This window comes from Orcinus orca, chromosome 16, assembly GCF_937001465.1.
Source record: "Orcinus orca chromosome 16, mOrcOrc1.1, whole genome shotgun sequence".
NCBI lineage: Eukaryota > Metazoa > Chordata > Mammalia > Artiodactyla > Delphinidae > Orcinus > Orcinus orca.
The window spans coordinates 11,767,178-11,791,459 of NC_064574.1; the positions used below are offsets into that span (position 1 = coordinate 11,767,178).

At 54.9% G+C, this 24,282-nt stretch overlaps 2 protein-coding genes across 18 annotated transcripts in view; one reads left to right on the forward strand and one right to left on the reverse strand.

Annotated features, from left to right (window-relative positions):
• RIPOR3 (RIPOR family member 3) overlaps positions 1–22,140 on the forward strand; it is a 75,585-nt gene extending 53,445 nt beyond the window's left edge. For 6 of the 13 annotated variants that reach the window (XM_049698655.1, XM_049698654.1, XM_049698658.1 and 3 more), the window contains 18 exons: positions 1,810–1,833; positions 2,137–2,193; positions 2,846–2,995; positions 3,166–3,229; positions 3,577–3,620; positions 3,808–3,933; positions 4,020–4,165; positions 5,807–5,981; positions 7,518–8,090; positions 10,882–11,012; positions 11,945–12,068; positions 12,618–12,753; positions 13,383–13,544; positions 14,251–14,412; positions 14,920–15,122; positions 16,386–16,469; positions 17,582–17,672; positions 18,091–19,234. In XM_049698655.1, the coding sequence (XP_049554612.1) occupies positions 1,810–1,833; positions 2,137–2,193; positions 2,846–2,995; positions 3,166–3,229; positions 3,577–3,620; positions 3,808–3,933; positions 4,020–4,165; positions 5,807–5,981; positions 7,518–8,090; positions 10,882–11,012; positions 11,945–12,068; positions 12,618–12,753; positions 13,383–13,544; positions 14,251–14,412; positions 14,920–15,122; positions 16,386–16,469; positions 17,582–17,672; positions 18,091–18,194 (2,556 nt within the window). In that variant the 3' untranslated portion in view covers positions 18,195–19,234. Of the gene's footprint in view, positions 1–1,809; positions 1,860–2,136; positions 2,194–2,845; positions 2,996–3,098; positions 3,230–3,576; positions 3,621–3,807; positions 3,934–4,019; positions 4,166–5,806; positions 5,982–7,517; positions 8,091–10,881; positions 11,013–11,944; positions 12,069–12,617; positions 12,754–13,382; positions 13,545–14,250; positions 14,413–14,919; positions 15,123–16,385; positions 16,470–17,581; positions 17,673–18,090; positions 19,235–19,979 lie in introns of those variants that run through there. The other 7 variants (XM_033411182.2, XM_049698662.1, XM_049698656.1 and 4 more) reach the window with 6 other exon arrangements.
• PTPN1 (protein tyrosine phosphatase non-receptor type 1) overlaps positions 20,331–24,282 on the reverse strand; it is a 68,133-nt gene continuing 64,181 nt past the window's right edge. For 4 of the 5 annotated variants that reach the window (XM_004282899.4, XM_033411188.2, XM_033411186.2 and 1 more), the window contains one exon: positions 20,331–23,832. In XM_004282899.4, coding sequence (XP_004282947.1) covers positions 23,646–23,832 — 187 coding nt within the window. In that variant the 3' untranslated portion in view covers positions 20,331–23,645. The remainder of the gene's footprint in view (positions 23,833–24,282) is intronic. The other variant, XM_033411187.2, reaches the window with a different exon arrangement.

A 24,282-nucleotide genomic window follows, 5' to 3' on the forward strand; every position in this document is an offset into this window, starting at 1 on the left:
CGGAGGGGGTGGGGAATGAATCTATCAAAGTCGTGTCCCCTCACCTCTATATCCTGGCCCCAGCAAAGAAGACCTCGGGGATCGACAGGGTGGGAGATGCAGGGCTCCCAGCCTGCCGGCCCACTTAGAGAAGGGAAGGCCGGGCAAACTCACTCATGCCTTGTCCTTGGTGAGCAAATGGGTCAGTGCAGAGGCGGAAGGAGGCGCTGCCTGGTTCCCGGCCCTTCCGAGCACTTGCCGGGCCTCCCTCTCTTGTGGGTGTGGCTGTTCTCACGTCCTCCGGTCTCTCTTTCTCTGTTCTAGAAGTAACTCTAAGGGACGCAAGGTTTATGTAAAGGTCTGTATGTGTTAGCTACTCCCATTTCATAGGTGGGCACACTGAGGCAGGGAAGGGGCAGCAACTGCATTGGGGCCACCCAGAGGGACGATGCACCTGGGGTCCGGTTCTCAGTTTCTGAGAAGTTGCTGTGCAGTTACTTTTCTTTCCAAAGCCTTGGGAACTTTCCTATTTCTTAATTTCTTGCATAGAGTTGTTTTTGTGTGTGTTTTTAAAAGAAAATATTTATTTATTTTGCCTGCGCCAGGTCTTAGTTGCAGCACTAGGGATCTTTTAGTTGAGGCATGCAAACTCTTAGTTGCGGCATGCATGTGGGGATCTAGTTCCCTGACCAGGAATTGAACCAGGGGCCCCTGCATTGGGAGCGTGGAGTCTTAACCACTAGACCACCAGGGAAGTCCCCTTACATAGAGTTTTAATTTCATAATCCTACACGTACAATGTCACATAAATGCATATGTAGGAAAACAGACGTTGGCACGGGGTTAATCCATCTTTTCCTTCTTGCCTGACTGGTTCCCGTCTGCAATCTTCTCTGTCCCACCCTGTTTAGCCCTTGAGGACAATCTAGTCTTTATCTTTCCATATTTTCCTCCCTGGTCACATAATCATGCAAATATACAGATTGTGCATATAGAGTGGTTTGGTTAACAGTTGTCTTACAAAAATGAAATCGCAACTTACATACTCTCCCACCTCTTAGTCCTTCTCCTTAGTGGATCGCCAACCTTGTGGAAATGCGTCCAGGCTCAGATACAGTGACTCTAACCCACGTGGGCAAAGCAGGGCCTGTTTTGGAATTAAAGTTTATCCGAACACAGCCCACACCCATCATTTACATATTGTCTGTGGCCGCTTTCATGCTCCAGTGGCAGAAACCATGCTCCAGTGGCAGAAAGCTGCAATGTTTACTATCTGGCCCTTTATACAAAGGTTCCCCCATCCCGACAATATATTCTTTTCATTGGCTACACCGTGGCCCCCTGCGAATCCGGATGGACCAGTCCGGATTTGCAGTTTCCTTAGACCTGAACTCCTGGGTGGTGCTGGCCGCCTCTCCCCACTCTCAATTCCTCTGGTCATGGCTGAAGTCACCCCTTAAATAATCAAATTGCACTGGTTCCCCTCTTGTTGAGTTTACACCGTCCTTTACTCTTCGTAACTACCCTGTGGGGTCGGTGCTGTTGGTACCCCACTTTACATAAGGAAATGGAGGCTCAGACAGGTAGAGAAACTTGCCTGGGACACACAGCTGGCAAATAGAGTCAGGCCTAGAGTTGCCTCACCCAAAGCCCGTGTGTTTACTCATTCTTTCTGCTTGGCCTGGACCACAGCTTGCTGACTGCAGGCCTCAGAGGACGGAGTGGCCGCTGGCTTTTTGTCCTCTGAGCTCAGGCGCCCCTGGGATGTAGCCTCATGGTCTTGGAGGAGCACTGGAGTCCTGACTCCCTCCTTCCTCTCCTCCCCTGCAGGCTTTCTATTATGACCTGGACAAGGTGAGGGAAACTCCTGTCTGCACGTGGTAAGCAAGGTGGGCCATGGCTGGGCCTGGCTGGATGAGAATAACGTCTTCGCTTGCATTCCATCCTCCTGGCTGTCCCATGGGAGGAATACTTGGGTTTCCTCCCCACTTTACAAATGGGGAAACTGAGGCTCAGTGATGCGCCTTCTTTAGGGATGGTGAGGGGCTGGCCTGGCGTTGCGCGCAGCTCTGTGTGTCAGTACCTGGAGGAGGGTGGCAGGGGCTGGGGGGGAGTGTGGGCAGGCTACTTTTGAAGCATCTTCTCTTCTTCTGGGAGAAGCAAACACGCTCTGTGGAAAGGCACATTCGGAAGATGGAGTTTCACATCAGCAAGGTCAGCCTGGCTTCGGGGGGTGTCTCCCGGCTTGCTGGGCCTCTGCTGGGTTAGCAGTGGGGCGGTGGCGGGAGGTTCTCTGGGTGCCAGGTGGCTGGAGAGAGCCGAGGAGGAGCAGAGCCTCCAGGGGCTGAGCCCTGAGATGGGGATCAGAGGGTTGGGGTTAGAGGGCTGGGAATGTTGAGTCCCACCACCCGATCATACAGATGGGATTGCAGAGGCCCAGAGAGGGACAAGGATTGGCCCAGGGTCGCACAGCAAGTGCCTTAAGCTTTATATTCTGCAAACTCTTCCGTGAGCTTGCTCTACTCCCCCAGGAGCCCAGTGGGCGGACAGAATATCACAAACCCACTTCCCTGTTTCACAATTGAAAAATCGGGCAGGGAGAGGGGAAGCGATGCACCCACCCGGCCAGTTCACTAGTTTTTACTGTGCACCCGCTGGGTGCCAGCCTCCGCCAGGTGCTGGGGATGCGGAGCGGACGAGACAGACTTGGTCCTTGCCCCGCGGGCGCACAGTCTACGGGGGTGGGACCGCCGGGGTGGGGTCGGCTGCTCGGGGGCGAGCGACTGGCAGGTCGGGGCCCCGCCCCTCGGCGTGGGCCGCGCCCCCTAGCCCGTGCGGCGCGCCCACTGGCCCGTGCGCCCCGCAGGTGGACGAGCTCTACGAAGGCTACTGCATCCAGTGCCGCCTGCGAGACGGCGCCTCCAACATGCAGCGGGCCTTCTCCCGGTGCCCGCCGAGCCGCGCCTCCCGAGAGAGCCTGCAAGAGCTGGGCCGCAGCCTGCAGGAGTGCACCGAGGTGGGCGGCGGTGGCGGGCAGCGCCGCGAGGGTCGGGCCGGTCTTGGGGCTCCCTGGGCCCTGAGGAAGCCTCTCTCTCTGCCCGGGGGCCTCTGTCTGGCAGGGTCTGTGCGTCCCCCGTGGCCGAGCCCGGGGGCAGGCGGTGAGCCACCTTGTGTGGGGCTTTGCAGGACATGTGGCTCATCGAGGGGGCCCTGGAGGTTCACTTGGGCGAGTTCCACGTCAGGATGAAAGGTAACAGAACAGGGCTGAGAGTGGCTGGGCCGGTGCCAGTGTGGAGGGAGCATCAGGCCTTCTCGGGGGCCCTGGGGCTTGTGCGGAGGGTTGGTCAGAATCCCGGGGGTCCAGGCCCAGCCCTTGTTTCCACTCCTGTGACTTGTGACCTTGGGCAAGTCCTATCCCCTCTCTGAGTTGAAAGTGAGGGCCCAGGCCTGTCCACTGTCATCATGAAGGCCTATCCCCCCCATCCCCCGAAGCTGATACCCACCCTGTGATGGGGGGCTCCTCGTGTGAGGGCCTGTGACCCATGGGGCAGGGACGGCGGAGAGTGGAGAAGAGATTAGCCCGTCTCTGTGTTCCAGGCTTGGTGGGCTACGCACGCCTCTGTCCGGGAGACCAGTATGAGGTACAGCCACGCTCCGGGCGGGATCAGACCTCAGGGCTCCTCACCAGGCCTTTGGGGGTTGGGAGCTGCTGGCAACCAGGGCCCCAGCTGGGTTTCTGTCCCCGCCCCGACCCAGTTGGCAGGGAGGGCCCCCAGGCAGGGGGCAAGGGGGGCGGCTGACCCCTCCCTCCGTGGGCCTGGCCCACAGGTGCTCCTGCGCCTGGGCCGCCAGCGCTGGAAGCTGAGGGGCCGGATCGAGTCTGACGACAGCCAGACCTGGGACGAGGAGGATAAGGTCTTCATCCCCACCCTGCACGAGAACTTGGAGATCAAGGTGGGTGGGGCTTAGGGGCGGGGCCGGGGCGCCGCGGGGGGCGGGGGCTTGGCTCCGACACCACCCAGAACTCCCCATCCCCGCAGGTGACAGAGCTTCGGGGCCTGAGCTCTCTGGCGGTGGGCACAGTGACCTGCGACATCACCGACTTCTTCACAACCCGGCCGCAGGTCATCGTGGTGGACATCACAGAGCTGGGCACCATCAAGCTGCAGCTGGAGGTGCTGTGGAAGTGAGTCGGGGTAGCTGCCTCCCCCTGCCCGGGGCCCACTGCCCCGACTGGAGGCCGGCCCCAAACTCCCACCCAGAGAGGAGGGGGCGGGGTGGGGGGAAGGGGGCTCGCCGGCTCCCCCTGGTGGCCTAACCACGCCTTAGCATCCACTTTGGGCAGCCCTGCCCTCATCCTGCCCCCCAGACAGGCTGGGGCCCAGACCCTTACCTGCAGCCCTGCCTACCCCACCGCCCCCGCCCCTCTGACTTTTGATTCCCTTCTCACTTTTGACCCAGTGGCTGTTAAAGACCTGGCTGGGGACTTCCCTGGTGGTCCATTGGTTAAGACTCCACGCTCCCAATACAGGGGCCCCGGTTGGACCCCTGGTCAGGGAAAAAGATCCCACATGCCGCGGCTAAGAGCCCGCATGCCACAACTAAGAGCCTGCATGCCGCAACTACGACCCAGTGCAGCCAAATAAATAAATATTAAAATATAAAATAAAATAAAGACCTGGGCTGGCCAGGACCCTTTCCAGCAGCCTCCTGGGCTGGGTTCCTGGGAGAAGCCTGCCTCTGCCCAGGAGGACTGGCTTTGCTGTGCCCACCTCATTCCCCGCTGACCCCTGCCACCCATCAGGCATAACGCCGAGTGGTCACCTTGAGTCCTCCCTGGGCCACAGCCCACAGCCCCATGGATGGGGGACACGCGTGAGAACGACCCCTGCCCAGGGTGGGGCTCTCCACTGTGCATGCCATTTCAGTGATCGCTGGTGGTTTCCACAGGTTTTGGTGTTGGTAGCAGAGCTCTTTCTCCCCAATGAAACCTTGGGTTTAGAGGAAATTCCCTTCTCCTCATTCCCCAGGGCAGGTGCTGCAGGAGCAAAGGGGCTGAGACGCACTTCTTCCACTCTGGTGCTTCTTGTGACCAGTTGGGGCCGGTCTCTCTTTCCTCCCTGGGGTGGGGTCCGAGCCGGGGTCACTGGAGCCACTGCCCTCTCACCGGTGAGCTGGGTGAATTTGGACAAGTGACACCCCAGCTTCAGTGTCTTCATTTGTCTAGCGGGGCTGAGCACGCCTCTCAAGTGTACGGGGCAGGGGGTGGCCCAGCGCCATGCAGCCCCAAGCCGGGCAAGTCCAAGGACCCGGCTATCCCGCCGGCCTGCAGCTGCCCTGGGCAGGCAGTGCCTCTGAGCCTCAGGCCCTCGTGGCTGGGCTGGGCCCCAGATGTTGCGAGCTAGGCCTGTGTGCAGGGAGGCACGAGACAGGGAGGGCTGACCCACGCCTGCCTGCTCCAAGGGCAGGCGAGGGCCGGGCTGACGCATCACTTCCTCACCCTGGATCTGCAGCCTTCCCTGTGACTGTGACTGGCGCCCCCTGACCGATGAGGAATCTGAGGGGGGCAGTGACGTGGCTAACCCAGAAGACGGCAGAGCCGAGTGTCCACCTCTGGTCTGCTGAGCTTCTCGAAAGGCCTCTAAAGGGGGGTGTCATTCACCTGTGTGGTGGCCGAGTGCCGCCCCTCGCCGTCTGGCTAAGGGCGTTCAGGGCAGTGAGCCTCTGAGAGACGTGGCCAGAAGGGTTGAGAACATGGATTTGGAGTCCCCTGGCTGTGCCTGCCCCTCCCCGAGCCTCCATCTCCTGGGTCCTGTCTGTGCTCCAGTGTCCTCCGGCCATCGATGACACCCTGGCTTCTGCTCTCCTCCAGCCCGTTTGATACCGAGAGCTTCCTGGTGTCGCCCAGCCCCACAGGCAAGTTCTCCGTGGGCAGCAGGAAGGGCTTCTTGTACAACTGGACACCCCCGAGCACCCCCAGCTTCCGGGAGAGATACTACCTGGTGAGTGAGCTGCGCCGGGCAGGGGTGCCGTGGTCGAGCTGGGATCGGGAGTGGGGGGGACTCCCCAGGGGCCAGCACAGGGGGCTGGGCTGAGCAGCAAACTTTGGGCTCAGCCTCCCTTGTTTGGGGGTCATCCTGGGTGTTTTTCTGTACTTTTTCTTTCTCGCAGCCAAGCCCTCCATTCTGGGGCCTCTGGACTTGGTCCTGGGCTCGGCTGGTTCTTCCGGATGCCTGGGATGGGGTTCTCTGGATGGTTCTACCACCCCAGCCATGACCTTGGCCTCCAGTCTGTTTTACCCTTTAGTATACGTTTCCAGTAGGTAATACCTTGACACCCTGTACAGTAAAATACCTCTTTCCTGTGGCCTCCAGGGACCTGGGTCCCCTCCTTAGCACCAACTACTCTTGTCACCTTCCTCCATATTCCTCCAGGGATGCTCTGTGCCGTCTGGGAGCAGATGCCTCTTCCCCAGCCTTTCTCCCACAGCAGCCCTTAACCGAGTGATATACTGGACACTGTCATTCCCAGAGCGCTCCTCATTCTTTGTTTGCACCGTGCAGCATTCCACATTTGGCTAAAAATCGCACTTTATTTAACAAGATATTGAGGTTCAGTTATTTGATGTTACCAACGACGGGGCTGTAAATAACCTGGTACACACGTCATCCTGCATGTGTTCAAGTATCTTCCCAAAGCAGGTGCCCCAGTGAGGGTCCAGGGACAGAGACAAAAACAAGGACATTCTGTCAAGCCCAGAGGGAGGGTGATGCTGAGCTGGATGAACCTGTCTCCCGCCTCTGGACCTTAGGTGCGGAAGGCAGCTTTATATGAGCTGGGCAACTTGTGCATTTAGAGGAAACGTGATTGTCTGGCCAGGGTGGTCCCAGTGTACTTTGGTTGAAAAATCATCTATGGTTAGGAGCATGGACTCTGGAGCCAGATGGCCTGGGGTCCAAATTCTGTCTATGCCTTTCCTCTGCTGTGTGACCTTGGGCAAGTCATTCAACCTCTCTGGACTTCAATTTCCGTATCAGAGAAATGAGAACAACAGCACCGCCCTGATGGGGCTTTGTAAGGGTTAAATGACTTAGTTAATGAGGAGTGCTTACAAGAATGCCTGGCAAAAACAGATGGTGCTGTCTGAACATCAACCATTATTATTGGTTCGGTTGGTGAGGGGGAGGGGTTCGGGTTTATGTCAGCTCGCCTGGATTAAAACTCTCGCACTTTGATCCTCGCCTGTGTGGCCGGAGGATGAGCCAGTGCCCACCCTCAGGGAAGTGTGGTGATGGTTAAATGAGGTCTGACTCAGAGACTGGGGCTGGAAAGGAGGGCATTAGAGGGGTGATGAGGGATAAGGGCAGAGAGGTGCCAGGCTCTTATCGGCACTTCCGGGCTGCCAGTCACCTTGGTGGACCTCAGTCGTCCTGAGAACGTGGGTATGCAGAGCAAGGGTCTGTGGGGGAAGCCCTCTGGGGGCCTCGCTGTGATCCCTGGGGCAGCTGGTGAGGCTGCTTCCGCATCCCCCTCTCCAGTCTGTCCTGCAGCAGCCGGCACAGCAAGCCTTGCTGCTGGACAGGCCGAGGGCCACCTCCATCCTCAGCTGCCTGTCCGACGGCGACCTCCGGGGGCCTGGCCTGCGGAGCCGGAGTCAGGAGCTGCCTGAGATGGACTCCTTTAGCTCCGAGGACCCCCGAGACACTGAGACCAGCACAACAGCATCCGCCTCGGACGTGGGCTTCCTGCCCTTGGCCATTGGCCCCAACACCTCCATTGAAGAGGGGGCCCAGGAGGACCCCCCACCCCTGGGCCTCCTGCCAGAGGTGTTCCACCTGGCGGAAGGCTCATTTGTGGAGCAGCCTGGGTGGAGAAATTTGGGAGTAGAAAGCCTCGACCGGCCACGGGGCTCCCCCTTCCGCAACCACGTGATCCCCGGAGGCCAGGAAGGCCACGATGAAGCAGAAACCGAGGATGGAGTGGATGGGCCTGGGGTGCCCCTCGAGAGGCCCCTGCAGGACGTCCTGGATTTACTGAGGTCCACGGACCCTGCCCCGCCCCAGCTCCGGGAGCTGGAGTACCAGGTCCTCAGCTTCAGGGACCGGCTGAAGGTACGTTTATTCTTTGCTGGGCGGAAGTCCTGCTTTGCTGATGGTGTGACAACTGGGAGTGAGATCCTGGGGCAGGGAGCCTGGGCCAGCATCCTGGCCTCACCCCTGTGTAACCCAGGTGGGCGATGTCTCCTCTCTGGGCCTCAATCTGTTCATCAGTCCAATGGGTGTAACAACGGCTCTCAACGACCTGGGAGGAGGATTATAAGAGGAAGTCGGGGCTCAGTGTGGATAACTTGCTCCACGTCCAGCCAGATCCCAGCCCCATCTCACATCTTCTGACCTGGGTGGGTGGGGCTGCGGCTCAGCTTTAAAATTCCCAAGTCGGGGCATTCTCAGGGTCAGAGCTGGCACTGTGGGAGGCCCCTCACAGCCACACACCCCACACCAAAACTTCTCCACAGGGCCCACGCCAGGGGCTGTCCATGGGTGGCTCTCAGAGGTGCTGGCCTGGGCAGGTTATTTCTGTTTTTTTGGTTTACATGTACAGATGTACATGAGCTAAAATGTATACTTATATATATATATATATATATACATATGGCATATATATACAGCATATATATACATACAGCACCTACTTAGACATCAATTTTTTTTTTGGCCGTGCCCCAAGGCTCGTGGGATCTTAGTTCCCCAACCAGGGATCGAACCCGTGCCCCCTGCAATGGAAGCACGGAGTCCTAACCACTGGAACACCAGGGAAGTTCCCATACAGCAATTACTTTATGGAACCACTGTCTTTTGTGTTCAGTTCACTGGCACTGAAATAGTTTAACAGCTCTCTTCAAAATTCGTTTTGGTTATTCCAGCCCTGACCCCTCCCCCAACATTACAGTTCAGCACAGGTGAAAGTTTAATTTTTCACTTTATATCTAGTAACTTTAAAAACATGTTCGCTGTTTACCACTGCTGTGGTCTTTAAAAAGGACCTGCCAGAAATTTTCAAGAAAAAAATTTAAGAAGTAACGTCACACTTTTTGTATTTCTTAGAGGCGTCAGTATGTAGAACCATGCGGGTCGGCACGCACGCAGCTTCTGCCACATACCTGTATTTTGAAAAATACACTTTGCATAAACAACCTAAAGTAATACCGCAATAGGACAATAATTTTAAACATCTTCGAGGAAATTTTTTTTTTTTTTTTTTTTGGGCAAACCAAGTTAGAACAATACAAATGATTATAGGCTATGGTGTTTAGTTTGACTTTTTCAAGAGAAATTATACACATAGGTATAGGTGTATAAATTCACGTATTTATATTCATGTGTATATGTGAGGATTTAATGAGGATTTAATTTTATACGTGTGTATCTATATACACGCAGTTAATTCTCACTATTCACAGATTCTGTTTTTGCGAATTCATCTACTTGCTAAAACGTGCTCGTGATGCTTTCGTGGTCATTCAGAGGCACGTGCAAAGGGGCAAATAATTGGAGTCACCTCATGTGCAAGTTCCCAGCTGAGGCTGAAGGAGGTGACACTCTTCCTTCTTTTCTCAGCTCATACTGCACCCAAGTGTCCTTTTCACCGAATATTTAGTGCTACGTTTTCCACATTTCTTTACTTATTTCCGGTGATTTCGCTGTTTGAAACAGCGCCCAAGTGCCAGGCTGAGGTGCTGGCCAGTGTTCCTGACGTGCCTTATGGAGGAAATGTGTGTGTTGGATAAGCTGTGTTCAGGCGTGAGTTAAAATGCCACTGACCTTGGGTTTAGTGTATCAGCGGTACAGTGTCTATATTAAATAAGACGTCTTTAAGCAGACACACAGAAAACAAGGTTACGTATTGATGGGTTGATGAAAATGTTGACCAGAGGCTCACACCTCTGCATCTCCCCTGGGAGCAGTTGTTCAGTTTCAAATCCAGAGATCGTGACGTTACACACCGTAACTACCGTGAACAGCAAGAACTGTGTGTGTGTGTATGCGCCTGTGTGTGCGCGCATATATATGTATATATATGTATATGTATATATATATATATATTTTTTTTTTTTTTCTATTGGGCAAGGAGATCTCTGCAACTAGTCTTATTCTTCTCTTGTTGCTCAAGGTTTTCTCTTTGGGCTCAACTTTCAGGAGCCCAGTTCTGGCTCTTGGGGCAGCATCTACTTGGGCTATGCCTTCGGTGCACTTTGTGTGAGACGAGGCCCCTGGGGATGGGAATCAGCCACAGCAGACTTGCCACTGGGAGACTCTGACGACTTGACACCCCCTCCTGCCGCCTCCCCCAGTCAGGGGCTGCCTTAAACTTCCTCTCCTTCCACGTCTCCCCGGGAGAGGAGACACCTGGAACTCAGAGGCTCACCTAGCAGCCTCTGGCCTGGGTTGTTAGGAGTTGTCTGGCCTGACCCACGCCGTATTTAAAAAATAATTTGGAATTAGTTGTCGATAGTTAAAAACTGGGCAGCTCCCCACAAAGTCTAGATTTCCACCTTTTCTTGGAAAACTGAACAATCTGGCAACCTCAGGCCTCACACTCCGGGTGGCAGGTGGCCCTCTTGGGGGAGGGCCCTGCTCTCCAGCTCTCTCCTGTCATGTGCCCTGTCCCTGTGGGTGTTTGTGACCGGTGAGATTTTTCAGATCTGCCCTCCTTCCAGCTGTCATGCCAGACCTTGTCACAGGCCGTTCGGGAGGGGCCTTGGGGACGCGTCCCCTTGCCCGTCCCTGACGCAGGGGATGGCAGCCCTGCTGAGGGACGGTGACCAGGAGGCCGTTAGGGTGGGTATGCTGGGCGGGTGGCCGGGCTGCCCTGAGTTCCGGCTGTCCGTCCATCCGTCCGCAGCCCCGCGGAGCCCGCCAGGAGCACGCGTCCGCCGAGAGCCTGATGGAGTACATCCTGGAGAGCTTCTCCTTCCTCAGCGCCCACATCACCCCGCACGAGCTGGCCCTGTTTGGGGGCTCCCAGGGTCCCCGGTGAGTGCGCCCGTCCCAGCGCAGCCCTGGTGACCAGCCTTGGGGCCGGGGTCTCCCACAGCCCGGCCCTGATGTCTGTTTTCTTTATTGTGGCCCCGGCCCCGCCCCACACAGAGCAGGTCCTCCGTGACCACTGAGTGAACGAGGATACCTCAGCCTGGCCCTTAGCCTTCTGCTCCGAGCGATGGGCTTTTTTTTTTTTTTTTAATCTTAAAAAATAATAATAAAAAACAATAGCGCACTCAGTAGGACCTCTGACCTCTGTGGAGCAATCGCCCAAGCGACCCCGCTCCCAGTTCCTTCTGCACAACTGCCCGCCCTCACCTGCGACACCAACTGCGTTCTCGGTGAAGCAGCTCCTACCTGCCCACTCGCACTGGCCTGAGCGCTTCTCCTGCACCCAAAGTTCAGCAGCACAGAAGCGTGTGAACAGGCCACATTTCTCCTCTCTTCTCACGATCCCATGGGGAGGGTGTGGCATCTCCACCCCCCTCAGGGCTCAGGCTCAGCCCCTGCCCGGAGCAGACACAGTGCTGGGTATGCTTGTGTGTCACTCACCCCTCACGGCCCCGAGCTTGGGGTTCCTGCCCCCACTTTACAGATGAATAAACTGAGACTACGGGAGACTGACTTATCCAGAGTCACAGAGCTAGGAATTAGTTGGAACCTTAGGCTTCTGCTACAAATTGCACACCCTGCAAGGTGCGGGGGGGGGGGGGCCCAATGCCATCCCAGCACCTGTTTTGAGTTGTTGCTACCTTTTGCTGCTTCTCCTTTTCTCTTAGTTTTCTCCTCAGTTTAACTCCATCTCCTTGGGACCTGGAGTTGGCCTCCCTGATCAGAGCTCTCCAGAGAGGGAGGGTTTCCTCTACCCTTGGAGGGAGCTGAACTGCTAACCGAACGGTCACCCAGTTCTTCTCAATTCAACTCAGAAAGGACAAGACTCCACCTCCACCGCCAGCGCTGAAAGCGTCGTCCAGGGAGCTCACGGCTGGTGCCCCAGAGCTGGACGTGCTGCTCACGATTCACCTCCGAATCTGCAAAGCGCTGCTGCAGGTGGGTGGGGAATGGGGGAGGGTGGGGTGGAGTCGGGGTGGGGTGGCAGGTTCAAAGCGGGGGTGCTGGTGGTGGTGAAGAGTCATGGGGTCCTTATACAGCCCAAGCCCTAAACCGAAGGCAGTGGTTGTGTCTCTTTGACTGGCAGATGCCAGGACTCCAATCCAAACTGGCTCAGCCGAAAGGAAATTTTTTGGCTCATAGGATTGAAAGGCCCAGAGGTGGGCTTCAGGCCCAGCTGGATCCAGGGTTTCAAACGTCATCATGACTGAGTCTTTCCCTCTCTCAGCTCTGCTTTCCTGTGTTGGTTGGCTTCACTTTCTGGCAGGCTGGCTCCTGCCGGTGGCAAAGGTGGCTCCTGGCAGCTCCAGCCTGCATCCTGTCGTCTCTACCCCTTTAGCAAAGGAGGAATCCCCAGATGACAGTCAGGGAGCTACCATCGGGATAGAAGAAAGGATGGGCACAGGGCAGGTGGGCGCCACAGGCATGGTGGTTGACCTCAGAGGGCATGTTCTGTGCTAACCCGGAGCATCATGGGTTGCTTCCCAGAAACTGGACTCTCCTAACTTGTCGAAGATGGTCCAGGAGTGCCTCCTGGAAGAAGCTGCACAGCAAAAACAGGTTCTGGAGACGCTTTCTGTGCTTGATTTTGAGAAGGTCAGCAAGGCGACATGCGTTGAAGAGAGTAAGTGCCTGTCCTCCCTCCACGGACTGCCCGTGTGCATGGCAGGAAGTGATGAGGATGAAAGCCCAGGGGGCCTCCTCTCCCTTCCCAACACCCAGAGTTAAATGGAGCCCAGGGGACATGAGTGGGGGCAGTGGCTGGGATCAGACACACACTGTGGGGTGGGAAGGGAGGCCCGCTAGCCTCGGTTAGCTGTGTGACTCTGGGCAAAAGATTCACCTCTCTGAGCCTCAGCTTCCCCATCTGTACAGGGGAGGCCGCTGGGTAGGTGTCAGTGAAGGAACCCCAGGGCACATTCAGGGCATACAGTGTGCGGTCACACAGTAGCTGTGACCCCAGTTCTGCCCCTGCCCCCTCTGTGGGACTTCCCCTTGTCCATAAGGAGAGGCTGGTGACAGCAGCAGCCCCAGGGTTGTCGTGAGGGCTGCAGGTGGTGACCCAGATGAGGTGCTCACAGCCGAAGCTGCTTGTCTCTGCGGGTCACAATGGGACGTGGGAAAGGGACTCTGCGTTAGGCCAGGCCATCCCTCCTCCCTGACCTCTCAGGGCCTAGTGGAAGGACATCTCTGGGCTTCCTCACTGCCTGCTGTTCCCCACCGCCAGTCAGGCTTCTGAGCCTGGGCTTTCAGTCATCCCGCAGGCCACGCGGAGGAAGGGGTGCCTGAAGCTGTGGAGAGGCTGCACGGAGCCCGGCGCGGTCCTGTCCTGCCCTGGCACAGTGCTGCTGGACCAGCTCAAGAAGACGTTCCTGCACAGAGTCAGAGGGAAATACCCGGGACAACTGGAAATAGGTAGCCCCCTGCCTGTGCCCGCCCGCCTCAGAAATGCTTTGTGGATCCTCTGGGGCCTTCAGCATTGCCTCAGCAAGCCTCCTTGTAGCCCCGTCTCCACCTCTGCGAACGCCTTCTCGGCATGAAGTGGAGGCCTTTCTGAAATTGACAGCAAGGCATCTCCTTTTCCTGGGGAGAGGAGGGAGGAGTCTGTGAAGCCGGGAGGCTGCAAACGTTAGTGGGCTCGTGCACCTTTCTGATTCCATGGCTTCCACCAGAACCTTAGAGGGGTTGAGAAGGAGCCTTTATGGGAAGGTAGGCAGGACTTTACCTGCCCCATAGCGGTGTCTTGAATCTTGGCTGGACTCTTTCCCAGAATGCAGAGCTGCAGCACTTTTCTCTGTTGACAACTGAAGGGTGACATACTCCAGGCAGTGGCTCTGGGCCTTAAGCAGTTCTAACCACCTGCATATTCCCAGGCCCCGGCTCTGTGATTCACATCGAGGGGCGGGTGGGGCCCAGGGCACACGGATGCACCGCAAGACTCCCACCTCGGGCCTGTGGGCCTTAGCTGGAGCACGCCCCACGCAGGCGCAGGGGGCGCAGGGAGGGACACCCACCCACACGCCATCAGAGAGCCTTTAAAGTGACCCGGCCGTGGCCAGCTGAGCGGCGCCAAGGGGGCGGGGTCTCGGTCTCCCCTCACGTCGTGTCTGTGTGTTGCCAGTGTGCCGCAGGCTCCTGGAGCAGGTGGTCAGCTGCGGCGGGCTGCTGCCCGGAGCTGAGCTCCCTGAAGAACAGACCATCACCTGGTTCCAGTTTCACAGCTACCTGCGGAGGCAGAGTGTCTCCGACCTGGAGAAGCACTTCGCTCAGCTCACCAAGGAAGGTAGGGGCTGGGGTGGGGGGCACATGGCCTCAAAGCAACACACTGACGACAAAGGAGTGTCCGTCGTGGAGACCTCTGTCTCGGCTCGGCTCTGGGAAGCCAGTGTTTCAGAATCACTGTGTCTTTCTCCTCCAGCTGTTCTTTCGAGAACCAGATTTAATTAGATTCTACATTCAGCCCACGTAGAAATGAGCTCCCAGGGCAGGAGGCTTTACAAAGCACAGAGCAGAGGTCAGAACTGGACAGGAGGGCTATTGCTGGGCTGGCCGGAGTCCCTGAAGTATGGACCTGGGGTTTATTCATTTTCAGGGTGTATTTGATCCCTTGCTAGAAAGCCTTCCTGGAGATTCCAGGAGGCCCCCTTTGAGACCAATCCAGACTGTCCACTTGGTGATCACACGGGCTTGTCCTGGGATTTGCTTCTCCCTGGCTAATGCACGAGCCACAGCTGTCCAGCCCGGCGCAATCAGAGGGGACCCCGGGCCTCCTTTTTTCTGTCTCTTGTAGTAACACTCGTCGAGGAGCTGCAGTGCGTGGGCCAGGCCAAGACAGTCAGGAAGCTGAAGGGGAAGCAGCTGGGCCAGCTCCAGCCCCTGCCCCAGACGTTGAGGGCCTGGGCGCTGCTCCAGCTGGACGGGACCCCACGGGTGTGCAGGGCGGCCAGTGCTCGCTTGGCCAGCGCAGCCAAGAACAAGAGCTTTCGGGAAAAGGTACGGTGTGGGAGGCGGCAGCCCCTGGCTGCAGGTGTGTGAGTTGGGGGGAGGTGGAGGGAGGTAGGCTTCCTCTTGGAAAAACAGGGAGCAGTGAGTGACTGGGGGCTGCATCTGCGGCCGGTATGTTGATGTAGAGATACTCCAGACAAGAACACAGCCTTCCGCAAGCCCTCACCACCGGCAGCAGCCAGCCAGCCAGCCCTGGGGAGGGAGCGGGCGTTGCCAGGCGATCAGTGGTTAGCAGCATGCCACGTGCTCACCACCTCATTCAGCTCAGTGTTTCTAAAGTACCTTATCTATTTGGTCTCTGAGATGTCACCTGCACGTAGAATGTCTCTTAGAATTCTGACAGTCACCCTCATTTACCTTCAACTAATGTGTGTGGCTGGCTGTTTCGTTGTGCTCGGTTCACTTGAAAACCAAGAGATTGGACCCCTCTGCCTTTTAGGTTCCTGAACACCTGTGACTCTTCTAGATTTTGGGTACCAGCCCCTGTGGTGGGAGAAGGGCAATACTGGGGCCTTGGTCTCGGGCTCACCCAAGTGCCAGGCACATCCCCACTGGCCCCTCCCCCATGCTTAACAGCCCTTACAACAATTTTGCAAAGCAGTTGCCAGCTTTCTTTTCCAGCTGAACCGACTTGGCCATGGTCATGTGACTGACAGGGCGGGGTCAGAGCTGTGACTGGGGAAGAGTGAGGAAGGGAAGAGATGCTTTTCCTTCTGGCCAAGGCAGCAGCCTCACCGAGGCTCCCTCTGTGTTCACTTCTGCTGTCCCCGCTGGACAGTGGGTTTCTCTGATTCAGCATTTTTTTTTTTTTTTTTTTTTTGCGGTATGCGGGCCTCACTGTTGTGGCCTCTCCCGCCGCGGAGCACAGGCTCCGGACGCGCAGGCTCAGCGGCCATGGCTCACGGGCCCAGCCGCTCCGCGGCATGTGGGATCTTCCCGGACCGGGGCACGAACCCGTGTCCCCTGCATTGGCAGGCGGACTCTCAACCACTGCGCCACCAGGGAAGCCCTCTGAGTCAGCTTTTTATCTAGATGGCAGTTTCGGAACGCATTTTGTAAACAGTACTAGAGAAAAAGAGTTTTCTTATGTCGTGACCCTCAGCCCAGGGACCAGCGTTTTTAGATAAATTGAATGCCGTAGCCTACAACTCGACACTGCGCACACCTGCTGTCAGCATTCGGGGGATGAGCCATGGGCACCGTGGACTTTGCTCTCACCAGCCCCCCGTTCACAGTAACCTCATTTCCTAGGCTTTGCTCTTCTACACCAACGCCCTGACCGAGAACGATGCAAAACTCCAGGAAGCTGCGTGTGTGGCGCTAAAACATCTCAGGGTGAGTTTAACCCGTCCTTGGTGGGGATAGAGGGAAGCCTGCTTGTGGTTAATGCTGAAGTTAGTTCATTTCAAAATGATCCCACTGGGACCGAAAGAAAGAAAATCACTGCCAGTGAAGAAGCACTGTAAAGAGCTGGCTGTAGAGGAACAGCCACCAGCTCCAGCAGCAGAAGCTCTGATGGCAGAGGTCCCTGGGAAACAGTGCCCGTTTGCTCTGGCTTGGTGTGAACAAGCAGGTGGCCCCAGAGACTCACTTTTGAGCTCTTGGATTATATGGTTTAACATCCTCAATGAAAAATGTTCTAAGAGCACAATAAGCTCATTGTAGAAAAAAGAGAGTGTAAAAATACAGCAATGCAAAAATTATCCATCCTAATTCTTGAGCATCTCTGTGCATAAAGCTTTTAAAATTTATATGGAATTCTGAATTACTTCCTTAGGCTAGACTTAGTGTTATCCCAGGGCCAGAGAATGCATTGATAAATGTTTTTGAGACTCATGATACCACACACCCATTTACACTCCCGAAAGCAGACAGGAGGGGATGCCCGTTTTACCTCAATCTCATCTTCATTTGTAACCCTTATTTAAAAAAAAAATCATTGCCATTCTGCTAGATGAAAAATGGTCCAATACAGACTAAATTCATTCTGGAATGAACCGGCAGGAAATTCTACAAGGACCATCTGGTTATAATCAAATAACCAGTGAGTGTTAGGGTGCCCACTAGGGGGAGCTAAAGTGCACTCTGGTCCTTGGCCCTGGAGGTGATCAGGTGGTCAGCTGTGCCTGAACCAGGTCAGACCTCCTCTCCTGGTCTGACCTGGAGGGCAGGGTTGGGAGAAGAAGACGGGGTAGAATGGTCCAGGAGAAAGCAGGTGTTCTCATTTCCAACACGGGCCTTTCCAAAGGTGTCAGGATTGAAAACATGAGATGCTGCCAGTGGCACTGTGATGAACCTGAGGCCACAGGAGAAACCTGGAAGCCTTCGGAGAAGGAAGGGGCTGAAGCCGCAGAGACCATGCTAGGGCTGGTCCTGCAGGGTTTATAAAAGTGGATACCTGTTCCTTAAAATGCCCCCTAATTGTCCCTTCCCCCAACCTCAAACAGGGCATCGAAAGCATTGATCAGATTGCCCGCCTGTGCCAGTCTGACGTGGAGGCCGTGCGAGCGGCAGCCCGGGAAACCACGCTGTCATTTGGTAACGTACAGCATCCAGCGTTTCGAAGTGCAGTGGGGTTGCTGGGGCCCGTAGAAAGGTTGTGCCAGAGAGGCCACAGCGGTGACGCAAAATAGCACACGGGACGGGCACCGTTAGCAACCTGTTTGACTGCATTTGGCCAAGGCCGGTTTCCTTTATGGCTGAGGCGGCCGTTTACGACCCTTGGGAATGAAAGTCAGATGCGAGGCAGGATTAAGGTTCAGCGGGCTCTGTCTTGGACAAAGGGACGAGGCCCTGGGGTCCACGTGAGCCAGTCCCAAAGGCTCCCCATCCCCTACCCTTTACAGCAGCACCGGAGGCCTAGGCGTCTGGAAGTACTAAGGCCACCTTGGCTCACCAGTGTAGGAAAGAGCGAGGTGGGGAGACAACCCAGTGACAGATGACCTTAATATTTCAGGTGAAAAAGGACGCTTAGCTTTTGAGAAGATGGATAAACTTTGCTCAGAACAAAGAGACGAAGCCTTTGGCCAGGAGGCAGATGTTGAAATCACAATATTTTAAAAAGCCTCAGCTAATGAGCCCAAACCCGGCACCTTTGTTTTTGCTGCTGCCCGGCCTCGACACAGGGAGGGCTTCGGGTGGAGGTACACGGTGTGCTCTCCCAAGAGCGTGAACTGGCCAGAGCTGCTCCCGGACTCTGGGCCAGTTACGAAGCCCCAGGGCACAAGTGGGACTTCTGTACGGGAGCAGAACAAGGGGCTGCACGGCACTTAGAGGGCTGCACTTCAGTCAATCAGCCTTTGGCTTTGAGAATCGGCCTGACCTTCCCCGGGGGCAGAGCCGGGTCAGTGCCAGCCAGCCACGTCACGAAGGGGCCGAGGCCAGGCAGGCGGAGGCCTGGAATCAGCAGGTCAGCTGGCTCAGCACTTCTGGTTCACTAAAGACTGGGACTGAGGAGGCGAGCAGACCGAGCGTCCCTGCTGAGGACAGAACTCGGGTCGTTCCCACAGCATCAGGTGTCACTGTGGGGAGGGCAGAGCCAGGGTTTCGACGGTTCGCCCCCTCAGCCCGAGCTGCAGCCCAAGCGCCACAGGGGAGCCGGCTGGCGGCCTGCTGACCGTGGGCCTTATTTTCACTGTGGTTCAACAGCACAAAGGAAACAAGAACATGCCGTCAGCCGAGAAGTCTTGAGTGCCATTTGCTTTGACCTCACTCATCAGAATGGAATCCATTTTCTGAAGCAAGTCAACTTAGGGTTTATTAAATAAATTGCTTCAGAAGCCATAAGCTAGTTTGAAGAAAGATTTTACTGAACATCATGTTTAAAGAAGGAAAATTAATTTCCTATTTAAGTCTATTAAAAAACCCAGACATGTCCTGGGCTGTTTCTGGGATAAGAATGTAGAGGTACCCTGGGGTCTGGATGTGGTATCAACAATGGCATTGGAAAGCTCTGTAACTTAAACATGCTCATTTACATTTCCTGTATATATTCTGTGCTTTTTGGTTTAACTCAGTATTTATTTGCCTTGTCCATATGTTGTTTTCTGAAATTTCAATTAAAATAACTTTTTATTGGCGTTCCACTCTACCTGAAAAAAGTGGAGGGTAGTGGTTGTTTTCTGGAATATCCTGAGGGAAGAAGCCATCCCTGCTGTCCCTCAGTGCTCTCTTTCCAACGTGACATAGACGCAGGGATAGAAGAGGGCTGCCTCAGGGCAGGGCTGCCCCTTGGACTCTCCACGTGCTCTCTGAGGCTCCCAGAGTCCCCTCTCCTTACAGACACCAGGCGGTGTGGCCCTTCTCTGGCCTTGGGCTCTATCTGACTTCTGCTTAGTTACAAATTTAGTTATTTTTTTCCACATCGGCATTCCTCCTCTTCATGAAAGCTTAGATGTCATTTTCTTTTTTTTTTTTTGGTATCTGAAAATGATTGAGGTGACGACAGTGGGTGTGACACCACCACCCAGGTCCCCACTGTCCTTGCTGGGTGTTGTGTGGTCACATGACCACAGACGTTGTTTCTGGGTTCCATGGATGTTGCTGAGAGGCCACAGCATAAACAGTTTACTCAGCAGCCAGCTTTGAACAGTCATAAAACCTTGGATATAAGGAAATTCTTGGTAGTATTTCTGCAACATTGTGCAAGTCTGAAATTATTTCAGAACAAGAAGTTGAAAAATCACTTTGGGGAGACTTACATTTAATTTTGTACGCGAAACGAAGACTACACGAATTGTTTATACTTCACTGTTACCTCTCTGTCAGTCTCCACTGATGTGTCAGTTCCACATCAAATGTGACTCGGCAGAGGTGCTGAGACATGGCCACCGTTGTGTCTTACAGGCAGCCGGCTAAGGGACACACGTTCTTGAGGTTTGAGCAGTTCTTCAAACAACCTTTATAAATTCATTAAGTTATCCAAGGGCCCTAACACCTGAAAAGGTGAGTTTTGTTGTTGCTGAAATGGGTTGAGGCCTGAGGCGCTGAATAAACACGAGGCAGGGAAAGTGCCCCCAGCCCAGAGGCACCCACGACTCCAGGAGGCCGTTGCCGTCGTAATCCTCAGATGCGGAAAAACTATAACCCCTCTTGACTGACAACATCTGCTTCACATCAGCAGGGATGGAAAGAAAACAGAAGTTGCCCAGCCTGGTTTAGGCCTATTAAGCAAAGAAATGGGAAGCACCCCAAAGCCATGTTCTTTAGAAAAAATTTTTTATTGTTGCAACTAAAATGCAAACCCATCATTTATATGGCAAGTTGGAAAACTGTACAGTTTGACAGTTCTGTGAGGTCACAGAAGACCCTGAGACGCGCCCCCCGCCCCCCATCATGCATCCATGTATACACACACCTGAAAAGGTATCATACCAAAACACCTCGCTTTTTTTTGTTTGTTTTTATTTTTGTAAAAATGGTTTATTCTATGGCCATCGTAAAAAATAATGACCTGATGAGTAAATATTGGCTTAAGGCATATAGCAGAGCAGCTCGCTACTTCTCTAACATACGTGTGACAAGATGGAGAACCATCTGTTTTCCAAGGATAGGAGGTTAAACCAGTATATCCATTTTGAAATGCTACTATATATACACACCAAACTACTACATACATATACAGGACTTAAAATAACAAACAAGCCCAACTCAAAAATGCTTACAGCCTGGCACCTCAGAGTCTTATCCACACCTCACCAAGGCTCTGCGGGGCGATGCCTCAAATGTTCCCACCACAGACTTTCTCTGCACGAGCTTCTAACACGTGAAAGGCAAAATGTGAAAATGCTGGCAGAAGAGCAGCCCGTGAGCTATAGCTGCCTTTTTTTTTTCTTGTTAAAAAAGCCACTTAATGTGGAGGTCTTAAGTTCCCCTCGCAGGAAGAGTCGTGAGCACCATCAGTCCCCAGGGTTCAAGGGCAGGGCAGACGCCTCTCTCAGCAAGGCCCCCGGACCTGAAGGGCCACAGGCTGGCTCGAAGGGACCGTCGTCCAGGCTGTTTCAAGAAGTGTGGTTTCCAACAGTCGCCTTGGTTCCAGATCACGGTCCGCTCAAGAAGAGTGTGAACTTGGCACAGTGGAGGCTGACCCCAAAGGTGTGTGTGTCGTGGGGGACCTGCTTGTCTAAGTGTCCAGAGCGTGAGGTGTGACTATGGCTTCCCACACCCTTGGAATGTCTGAGTTACAGTGGGGCCCAGCTGGACCAGGACAGGCTGGGCCTCACTAGAGGTCACCAGAGTGTCATGCCAGGAATTGGGCAAATATCTGTTACTGGACATCGCTCCGCTGCCGAATGGCAATGATTTCAGCAACGGTCTTAGGAACCAGAGCCACGTAATGCTCAGCTCATGCAAAGGTAGACTGGACTTGTACACGGAGCGCGTCAGTAAGCAGAGATCTAAGGATTTCAAGCACGTGGTATTTGATCGGGACACAAGAAGACCGTACATGCATCCTAATACACACAGGGAGAGTGGTGACTGAGACCGAGGTTCGAGCAGACAACTGGGGAGGGGAGGAACCGGGACAAAGTAATCTCACGCCATGTGTCTTAAATAGCCAAGTGTTCATTATATATTATCCCCTTGTTCTATAAACATAGGCAAACCTCTTCTCGTGTTACCCAATGAAATCACAACTGCTTACAACCGTCCTCCTTCCTAGTACTGGTCTGACGCAGCAGGCTCACGGCAAAGTCCTCCGTTCCCAGCGCTACCTGAGGGTTTATTATTGTACTTTTTGATAAAGCCCTTGGTGCAAGGCTGACATCAAAAAACGTTAACACATTATTGGTTTATGAAGATGCTAGTGCACTGTGGATGCCTTCAGGAGAAAAGACTTAAAAAATAAATATGGAGTGGAGAGGCTCACTACACGCCGTCTCCAGGGAGGGCTGTGGGAAGGATGTCGCTTGCCGCCTGCCAGGGATGCGCCGAGGGGGCACCATGCGAGGCTCGCCCCTCCACCCGCACAGGCTGCCTTGCTCTGCGCCACCAGCCCAGCGCCCTCTGTGCCCTCCTCAAAAAATGGGTTGTGGGTCTGGTATTCAGAGGAAGGCGAGGGGGAGAAAAGTAGCAGGATGGAGGTGAGGCCAACCGCCCGGGGAGGGGGGCTTTAGTGTAGAACCGACGTCCGTCGGGGCGCGGAGGGCTACGCTGTCCAACGGCCCTCGCCTACGCCGGTTGCCTGCTAGGCGGCTGCGGGCTCTACGGGCAGGGGCGGACCGTGGGTGGAGGCAGGTCAGATTGTGTGTGGCTGTCGCAGGAACTAGGACGAAACCAAACGCTTTCAGAGGAGCCCGGCCCTGCCCCCGCAGAGCTGCGGACTCGTGCAACACCTCGGCCACCCGGGCCACTCCAGCCCCCGTGAAGGGGGTTTTGGTTATTATTATTATTTTTTACAACAGCTCCCCCTTCCCAAAATCACCCCCGAGGAAAAAGCTGTCTGCACGTTACTAAACCATCGGATGCGCTCAAAGGTGGTTGCTTAGAAAGAGGTAAAATTCTTAAAATCATTAAAAGAAAAAACAGAAGTCTCGTGAGGTGATTTCCACGACCAGAGATTTGAGGCTAATCCTCACTCTTCTCCGTAACTTTAACGGCAACACATTCTAACGTGTGGATTTCTACTGAAATGGCATTTATGTTCCAAGCAAAGTGGAAACTGCTCCTTCTGGATCTCAATGGCTGGGTGAAAAGCCGGTGGCCACCCTGTGGTGACCTCTGACCCTGAGGCAGGGGCCCTGAGGAACCCTGTTTATGGGGATGGAGCAATGGGGGCAGGACGTGCGCAAGACGGCTGTAACGAGAGGGGGCCAGTGGAGGAGCGGACAACGGGAAGCCAGTGGGACACCCTGAGCAAAAGCAGAAGCCGGGTTCTGTTTTCTAGAGACGGCCTTTTGTTGTTTTTCTTCTTAAAACGGGAAAGCTCGCAGGCACTGTCCCGGCTCAGTGCGCGCTCAGCAGAGGAAGTGCCTGAGCGAGACGATGTCCGAAACCCTCAAACCCTCTCCTCCAAAGGACTTTACATTCGCAAAAGTGTGGGAGTCTTTCCCTGGGAAATCAAATAAAAATTGTGTATCTGGTTACACCACCTAAGGGTACAAGAAAGTTTCGTAAGTGCCTAGTCTTTTTTTTTTTTCCCAGAAATAACAAAAAGCTGCTTTTTATAAAGGTTAAAAACAACAATGTGTTGTAATTCTATTACTTTTTTTTCAAAAACAAATGAACAAAAAAAGAAAAAAGAGAAAGAGACGTATTTGGCATTTTGTCTACTTACTCCTGAATAGGTTAAGGCCCTGAGATTAGACTCTTCTATTCTTGGGACCACAGGGCTCCTTAAGACCCCGGTGCATCAATCCTCAATTCTCTCTCGTTAGCCCTTCACAGTCCCAGACTTTGAAAACCTTTGATCTGTTTCTTCTGAGGCTGGCTCAGAGGCTCCCGCAGCACTGAGCGCTACCGCCGGGCTGGCGGCCAGGGCTTGATGTACACGCGGTCTGGCCAGCACGTCCGTCAGTGAAAACATACCCTGTAGCAGAGGTACGCGCCAGCTGTGAGGACCGTGGCCACACACACGTTGACCAGGAAGGGCTTCCAGTGAGTCGGCGCCTGGTCCTGCTCCTCCTTGGGCAGCGATGGCTCCCCCTGGGCGGGACCTGCCCCCGCGACCCGCCTCCGGACTTCAGTGTCTTGACTCGCGCTGAGGAATGAGGGGGGCAGAGGCGGGTTACTCACTCGGGAAAACAATGGCAAGGATGCTATTACTCCCGGAGGAATTCTAGGAAAAAATGAGCCACGTGGAAGCAGAGCCTGCTGATGCTGACACTGGCCAGAGGCCCGCCTGTCACCGCCTCCCTCCCAGGGCCCGACAGCAGGGCCAGGGTGGGGTTCTGGAGACCCGCGGACTCCTCAGTGACGGGGCTGGGTAAGGGTCTGAGGAGCAGTACAGCCCCTGGGGCCGCTTGTACAATGTTCCCCTTCAGATCAGGGAAGGTAACAGTGCAACCACAGGCTTCCACTCCCTCCCCGGGGCCTGACAGACGTGGACACACAGAGGCCTTTGTTGCTGCTGACATGCGAACACCACACATCTGCAGTGCTGACCCTCTGCCCTCCCCGCTGCACGCCCAGCCAGTCCTGCCAGCAGGCC